Below are 9,036 nucleotides of genomic sequence, written 5' to 3'. Positions count from 1 at the left end.
TTTATTTTTATTCAAAAGTAAAAACATTATTTTTCTCAAAACTACATAAACCGTATTATATCAATAAAAACAAAAAAATAAAACGAAACATTAAAAAGAATATGTATCTCGCAGCATTGCACGAGTACCTTCTAGTTATATATGTACGGATTTAGGTATATGAAAATTATGCAAAATGTTTGTAAACTAAATTATTTTATTTTGTCATTAATAACTATTATATGATACATAAAATAATCAAACAACTTTTAGGGGCAACTTATCTAATCTTGTCCTAGTCGTATTAAACATCAGACAGACAATTTGCCCGTCCAACCTTCTTGTCCTATTTAGTCATGTCCAGTTTTATTATGTCTTGTATAGTCATGGCTGCATATCAAACGCTACTTAAGGGAACCCATTATTGCTAAGGGATCAGTTACCGAATGCTTACCGGCAAGAGTCACCGCCCTCTTTTATCTTGTTGGTTGACATTATTTGCAATCAAAATGGATTGCTTGTAAATGTCTCTTGTCCGATAAACATTAACCAAGTAAGAGTCTTTTTTCTCACTTACCGAGTAAGAACCATGGTTGTTATCATGTCTCTTACTGGTTAAGCTTCCCGGTCTTTGTCTATGTTCATCTGGTGATATAAGTATTCTAGTAAGTGCTTATCTAATAAGTTTTCGATAAATAGATCTTTTTTTATCAATTTTATATTCATACATATTAACATCGATAAATCGTTTTACACTTTTAATATATGATTTTGACAGACAAATGATTCATTTAGCAACGTTTTTTTTTTCAAATTTCCTCATGTGTATTAACATCAAACTTCTCTTTTTACATTTATAAGATTTTGATTCGATCTAAAAGGATTTTACAACAAGTAATTCTAATGAACTGCCTTTATTCGCCATTCCATACACACATGTGTCCGCCTCTATTTAAATATGGTAATTTTTTTTAAAGTATATAATATTTATATATGACAAATACAACAAATAAACTCACACACTCTCATCACATTTGGTGAAATTTGAACCCTCGACCTCCTAGGAGGCTAGAAGCTATCAAGTTGACTTCCTCTTTTGAGAGGTTACCAAAAAACAAATGGGATCAATGTTCTAAAATTGTTTATAAGATAATACAGTCCAAGTTCAGTTCTACTCATGTTAAAGAGTAGACAAACAACTTGTCATATTCAGTTTAGTAATTTAATGAGTAATTCAAATTACTCAAACGTTGTTGTAGAGTTTATTGGTTATGAATATGAGGTTAAGTCATCAAAACCAAAATAGAGGGCGATACTTGTCAAATGAACGACAATAATTAAGTGTTCGGCAAATTACCTCGTTGTTTAAGTAGCGTTTAGTACGTAGATATGACTGGACATGAAATATAACTATTTAATCTATATACTTTTTCGTTTAAGTATATGAAAAATATGAATGGTTTTTGTTTAATTTTATTTTTTTGTAATTAATGAAATGACGAAAATAAAACCGAGTGTTTATGTCCATTGGATCAATCCAACTCGTTCAACTCATTACCCACTTTACCGTTGTTGTAATTTGCCCATCGAACTCTAGATTTTGATTCATGATCCAATTGACCCAATCTGTCTACGTCCTTATCTTCAAGTCTTCAAAGTAATTACAAACGCTATTTATTTTTAGATGTGTCAAATTAACTAAAATATTATTAAGACAATTTGAAATTTAACTTGTTTCTTGCTCTAATGAAAAAGATATATATTTTGGTCCCAGTGCTTTGTCATTGTTAAAACATCGTAAAGATATTTGATTGAAAATAAAAACCCCATCATCTGATAAGATAAAGGACACCCTATAAATACTTATCCTCAAATTCTTAGTATAAGGATCGAGATGGAATCCTACGGGGAAAACGTTTACCAACTCACATTACCATACCGAATGAATATGGTAAGTATCATGAATCTTACCTGTAAGAACAATACAGTGACTAAAAGTCTTATCCGACAAGGGAAACGTACAATTTTTACCATGATTAGTGCTCACTGAATTTGTTAAATGTTCCCTTTGTCACATACGGAGGTTATAATGACTATCCAATAGACAGGATCCAATCAACCAGTATCGGGTCGGGTCGGGTTCTCCACTGATTCATGCGGGTAGGAGGGCTTCAATAGACGTTCGCCCCCTATCCAAACCTCACGCATCCTCCCACCGGAAAACAGACACACTCCCTCCCATGGCTGCGTCTCTCTCCTCCTTCTTCACTCTTCACCCCCTTCGCATCAAACTCCATAGACATTGCATCAATCACAGGCTTATTTCCTCCTCATCAAACTCCCAACAATTCTTCATTATTTCATCCCGTCTCCCCCAAAAACGCCATTTCAAAAGACCTTTCTCGCTCAAGTTCTCCAGAAATTTGTCACAGTGTTCTGGAAACCCCATATTCAATGATGATAGGAAGAACAGTACACCAAGCTTTCAACATTTCCAAGCTCAAGCTCAAGCTCAAGCTCAAGCCACTGCTCTCACATCTTCCGATGAGTAAGTGAATACGATCACTGGATTCCAATTTTTTTTTTCCAATTTGGATTAATGAGTTCTAGATATAAATGAAATCCTAGGTGATTGAATTTTGAACATTTTCATGTCACATAATCACAACTTCCTTCCCAAAACAAAGACAAGTTTGATAAGAATCCACATTTTATTCTTTGTGTTTTGTGGGTAACTTGTTCTGTAGAAAGTTTAAAATCCATGTCAATGTTGAAATTAAAAAAATGAGCTGTGTGACATTCTTGGTCAAAATATAGCTATTTCTTATGGGAAGGAAGAAGAAGTGATAGGTTTCTCAAGTTATAACTGATCTCACATTTATGGGTGTTTTTCTTGCAACTTTCAAATGCACAGTATAGGTGAGAATTGGACTTTCCATAATTTGGGCTAAAAATGATGCCAACACTCGAAATGCAATGGAAATTGATTGTTTATTTGGAGTTGGAGGGAATATTTGTCTCTTTAAAGTTTATTTATTATGAATCTTGCTTCTTAAATTTGTGATCGAAGGTGTATCCATAGGGGTTTGGCGTCATATTGGCAAGGAGGTACGATGGAGATGGTTATGATTTTTCTTGTTCAGAGAGTCAATTATGGTGGTAAACAACAAAAGCAAGTTTGAATCCACGCTTTTTATCCGTAGATACATTTGGATAGGAGAGTTTATCAACATCCCACATCATGAGGGTGAGTTTGGTATGTGAGACAGAATAGGACATGACAAGACTCAACAAAACTTTGTGTCCCACGTTTGCAACTTGCAAGACATTAGACCGGGAGAGGACGAAACTGAGTGGGACAAAAATCCACCAAAATAGGTGGAATAAAAATCAGGAGAAAAGATTGGTAAATTACTAAACTGCCCATGTCAAATTAAAACCCTAAAACCTTCTACAAACCTTTCACCCGCCTACCTCACTCGCACGTCTAGTTGAGTCCTATCCACATACCAAACTCGACCTAAATGACCAAAACCTTACTAGATGTCTTTCTACAAACAAAAACCATGCAAATCTTGAGTGAATTGTAGAAGCCTTTGTATGCAAGATATATTATTTGTTTCCTCAAGAAATTGTAGTGTTTTTTTTGTGGTAGAGGTCAGATCTGCTTACAACTTATCCTCCCCAAACCCCACCTCTAGATGGAATACACAGGGTTCCTTTGGTTTGGTTTGGTATTGTAGTGTTCCTTAGGCGATGTTGTCTTAATGGTCTTAAGAATCTTGTTTCAATGCATCTGTCACTTCCCTTATTTACAAATTTAACATTGTTTTACAAGGGTTGCTACAAAAGATGTTCATATGGTGACACTGTCGTTTTTTAGAACTCATATTCTTATTTTACTCTTTCTAGTGCTGTTCCGTCCTCTGAAGTTCTTCCAAGAAGTCGTATTTATCAGGAAACATATGGATGCCAGATGAATGTAAATGATATGGAGATTGTCTTGTCTGTTATGAAAAAAGCTGGATATGATGAAATTGTGGACGAGCCTGAAAGTGCCGAGATAATCTTCATCAACACTTGCGCGATTAGGGACAATGCTGAACAAAGAGTATGGCAGAGACTTAATTATTTCTGGTTCTTGAAAAGGCACTGGAAGAGTAATGTTAAAACTGGTCGGTCACAATCTTTGCGTCCTCCAAAAGTTGTCGTGCTCGGTTGTATGGCTGAGAGATTGAAAGATAAGATATTAGATGCAGACAAAATGGTCGATGTTGTTTGTGGGCCAGATGCATATAGGGATTTGCCACGTTTACTAGAGGAGGTAGACAATGGGCAAAAAGGGATCAATACCCTTCTTTCTCTTGAAGAAACTTATGCCGACATAAGTCCAGTTCGCATCTCTAAAAATTCTATTTCTGCTTTCGTGTCGGTGATGAGGGGTTGTAATAATATGTGTTCTTTTTGCATAGTTCCATTCACTAGAGGCAGAGAGAGGTCTCGACCTGTTGAATCTATAGTCAAAGAAGTGGCGGAACTTGAAAAGGAAGGCGTGAAAGAGGTCACCCTTCTTGGTCAAAATGTGAATAGTTACAACGATGAACATGATGAGGAAGTTGAGGCTGGCGGCAATTGGAAGTTAAGTGACGGGTTTTCCAGCAAGTGTAAGGTGAAAAGTGTGGGATTGCGTTTTGCTGATCTTTTGGATAGACTTTCTTTGGAGTTCCCAGAGATGCGGTTTAGGTACACTTCTCCACACCCGAAAGATTTCCCGGATGAGTTGCTATATATAATGCGAGATAGACACAATATTTGCAAAAATATTCATTTGCCTGCACAATCGGGAAATAGCAACATGCTTGAAAGAATGAGACGAGGGTATACAAGAGAAGCGTACTTAGAACTTGTGCACAAGATACGGAATATAATACCGGATGTTGGATTAACAAGTGATTTTATATGTGGTAAGAATCCTCAAAGTGTTGCATTCACACCTGAATGTTATATCGTCTTAATTCTCTTTAATATCACTACAGTGAGATCGGTTTTATAGGATGTCAAATATGTCTAAATATCCTAATAGACTGCTTTATATGACTAAAGTTTATAGGACCAAACAATTGTGTGTTCTATATAAAAGTGGTACAATCAGTTGATAGGTTGCTTTTAAACGTCTTAACAAGTTTTTATGAGTTTCCTATGAACACGTCTTTTTATAGGACACTTGTTTCTTACAAGACATTTTTTCCGAATAATATCATATATAAAACTAATAGGACACTTTATTTAGTGTCTTAAAAAATTTGTTCACACTCTCAAACATGTCATAAACTTGTTACAACACCTTTACATCGGACACAATTGTTTAGTCCTATAAAACGGTCTATTAGGAGATTTAGGGGTTGTTTACCTTTTTTCCATTAATCCTTGTATGGGTTTAGTTATCTATCTAGATAAGTATGTCTGAGTGAGGGACGAGTGACCGAAGGGTTTGAGGGAGGCAAAAAGAGAGGGTTGGATCATTTCTGATGCATTTCTGGCATTAATTTGTTTGAGGTGGCTTAATGGGGACAAGTGAGAGGTCCTGGCTTATTCCATATAGTCATTTTGGCTTAATGGCTCATAAAGAAACACTCCTGTATGTCTCAGTGATTAACCGTCCAGATGATTAAGCTCATTAAGCTGCAAATAAACAGCCCCTATGTTTTGCGTCCTATAAAACCGATTTTATTGTAGTGCATGTTTTTGAGTATTATCTATTGTTTTATTTATACTATTCTCTTGAAGTTGAGTAATTTCTTTCCACAGGCTTCTGTGATGAAACAGAGGAGGAACACAAAGATACTTTGAGTCTTGTAAGGGCTGTTGGTTATGATATGGCATACATGTTTGCATATAGCATGAGGGAGAAAACCCATGCTCATAGAAATTATACCGATAACGTTCCCGAGGAGGTAAAACAAAGGAGATTAACGGAACTTATTGAAGCATTTCGTGAGAGTACAGGTCAGTGTTTCGACTCCCAAATTGGCAGTATTCAGCTTGTCTTAGTTGAAGGACCGAATAAGAGAGCTCCTGAAACAGAGCTAATTGGGAAGAGTGATAGAGGCCATAGGGTTATATTTACTACTTCTCCGGTACCCGATTGGGTGGATGGTGATGGGGATCGAAATCCAAAAGTTGGTGATTATGTAGAAGTTCGGATATTGAAATCTTCACGAGCATCGCTATTTGGAGCTGCAGTTGCTATCACCACAATGAGCTCATTTTACAAAGTTGCACATGAAGAAGCTGTTGCATCTGCAAACAGAAGTTGAAACTCAAGCAGCCATGATCTTTGTAAGTTACATTTTGTTTAGTTACTTGATCTTGAGATGACCTTTTTCTTTGGATTTTGTCTGATTTTTTGTAAGGAAAGCTACCAAAAATTAGTCTCTTGTACTGATTATAGCTCAAAGTTGATGTGTATATATATAGATATATTACTTATGGGAAGGGACCTCCATTGAGAAGCGGGGGACTGCCCACAACGCGACACATGGTATAATCATTAAGAATATGGACGTATTATTCTTCATGAATGTTGTAACATATTCATTATAAATGTGTGATTAATGAGTAACACATCTATATTCATCATGAATGTGTTATTCACGATGAATATTCATCCTGAAAAAGGACATGTGGCGCATTATGGGCGGTTCTCGGGTTCTGAACAAAAAACAGGTTCTCAACCGAACTTCCCTCTATTGCTTACAAGCCTGATTTTTTACCACTGATTTGTTTAAGCAGAGAATTAATGACTAATTAATGGATGAATCTCTGATTTAAAGCTCTATAACTGCATATGTGCTTTCCGTTTGAGTTAGAATTCATGGCACATTTTTATCAAAATAGCTGTTTAAGATTTTTTTTGATTAACCTGGATATCCAACCCGCTATGCAAGCCGACTAATCCCAGGGCGATCACCTGCTTTACAGATAGCCCGGAGTCACCGCATTTGAACCTCCGTGGCCACAAGGGGATTTTTATTCCTTTTTGGATTTGAACCAATGACCTCCTGGTACCTTTGATCTTTGGAGCCAAGCTCAGACCAATCAGGCACCACCGTTGTGGTTATAGCTGTTTAAGATTGTTCACATCTTATCTGGATTATAAGCATCTTGAAGTTATGGGTTTGTTTCTTTTTCAGGTGTTTTACAGAATTGGTTTCAACTAATTCTACCCACCCACCTTTTTCACTTTGTGATTTCTGTTGCTGATGATTTTTCTTGGTGGGACTACCATTCTTCTCATATCTGTTGCTCTTGTCTGTGCTTTTGTATTTATATTTAAGTTTTTCTCAGTTGCCAAAGATTGTTCATTCATACAAATATATATTATATAGAGAGATGGCCAGATTCGTACGAGAACAGTAACCAAAATAAAAGAACGCGAAAAAGGTCGAATTACATGTGATATTACACTAAATCACATGTGATTCATGCGATTTTGAGGCAACCCAGGTCGTCTGCTCACGCTTGTTGACCTGTGTTATAGTCGCATGTAAAACCACATATGACTCACATGTGGTTTGGCTATTTTCCTATTATTTTATTTTGACCATGCTCTCGTGAGACCACGAAATAACACTGAAATGTTACAGCAATTCATTGTGAAGGTATGAAAAAAAGCAAACATTCACAAGAAAAACACTGTGAAGGTTTACCTTCATAGTGTTTTTGTTGTGAAGGTTTAATGTTATTTAAGTGGTCTCACGGGTGTCACGAAAACAGTTTGGTCAAAGTAATCTATGTCAAAATTCTTGAACTTGTGTCCGAAACAATGTTTTGGGGTTGTTAATAGCACCACTCATAAATGAAAGTTCAACTAGTATAAGAAGGTCATGTAAACACTCAACCTCGATGCTTTGCAATATCTTCGGTATATTTGTAAAAGTCAGTGGTGTCTTGCAGTTTGATAATCATCGGGAATGAGGTTGTTTGACAACAATTATCTATTTGGTGTTTGACGGCTAGGATCTGAGTTATTTATGTTCATTTTTGAGTGAATTTTAGTGTTTTTGGATTGAATTCTGGAATTTTTGACTATTTGTTTCCTTCATCGGTCGGTGAAGACTTTTAATAAAATAAAAATTCTCCTCACACTCATATGCATAAACATGCATGCATATAACATGGATGGTGAACATATATATATATACACATATTCACGTCTTTGCAGTAGAAGTTGAAACACAATTTTGCTTCTTTTAAATCCAACTGACTAGCTTGTTACCTAAGAACTGAAATGATTCAGAAGTGCTCTTTCTATCGTAGACATCCGTCTCCATAGCTCTGGGCTCCGTAGCAGAAGGACCTAAAAAGGAAGGGAAAACTTGAGCATTAAGAGGCTCTAAGTTAGAAGAAATGTACCAAACAAGTTGTCTAGATAATGTTTAGTAAGCTAGCTATAACAAAACATAAATGTTTTAAATGACTAGATTAACCTTATGTTATCCTGACCTAATGTCACACCGAAGTATCATTTCTTTGTTCCTCTTTGCAAGAAGTATCTCAATCATATGTTGAAAAGAGCATCTCCAACAACTATGTTAAAATAAACAATTTTAAATCTTTAGGATTTTTTTTTCTCCAACAACTATTAATTGATATTGCGATTCGATGAAAATCTCTAAATTTGAAGAAATTTGTAAAACTATATAAAAGAGATGAAAATAATATATTAATTTTTTTTTTCTCATCAATAAAAAGTATTGAAATTAATGTGTAGAAAAAGAAAATAATATTTTATGAAATGTATTTAATAACTAATTAATATAATTAATATTAGAATTGATAACATATAATAGTTACATTTGGATATAAACTTTTTTATAGATTTTGACTTTTCATACTGTATTATAGAAAAAAATTGTAGCATAGTTATTAGAGATGTTGTAGCTAAATTTTATTTATTTATTTATTTTCATTTTCATTTTAAATTTATTTTATTAATATTTTATATGGATACACAAATATAAAGAAGAATAAAAGTAAATTAATTTTTAGAAAAAG

The 9,036-nt window shown here is 34.9% G+C and overlaps 1 protein-coding gene across 1 annotated transcript; it reads left to right on the top strand.

Moving 5' to 3' along the window:
* Positions 1-2,190: 2,190 nt before the first annotated feature.
* On the top strand, positions 2,191-6,420 carry LOC112512057 (CDK5RAP1-like protein). Its single transcript, XM_025117852.1, has 3 exons — positions 2,191-2,527; positions 3,892-4,943; positions 5,788-6,420. Exons 1-3 carry the CDS (start codon positions 2,220-2,222, stop codon positions 6,294-6,296), a joined length of 1,869 nt encoding a protein of 622 aa, XP_024973620.1. The 5' UTR covers positions 2,191-2,219; the 3' UTR covers positions 6,297-6,420.
* Positions 6,421-9,036: the final 2,616 nt, after the last annotated feature.

The sequence above is a fragment of the Cynara cardunculus genome, assembly GCF_001531365.2.
Source record: "Cynara cardunculus var. scolymus isolate 2C chromosome LG 5, CcrdV1, whole genome shotgun sequence".
Taxonomy (NCBI): domain Eukaryota; kingdom Viridiplantae; phylum Streptophyta; class Magnoliopsida; order Asterales; family Asteraceae; genus Cynara; species Cynara cardunculus.
This window is presented reverse-complemented; position numbering and strand designations above follow the sequence as displayed.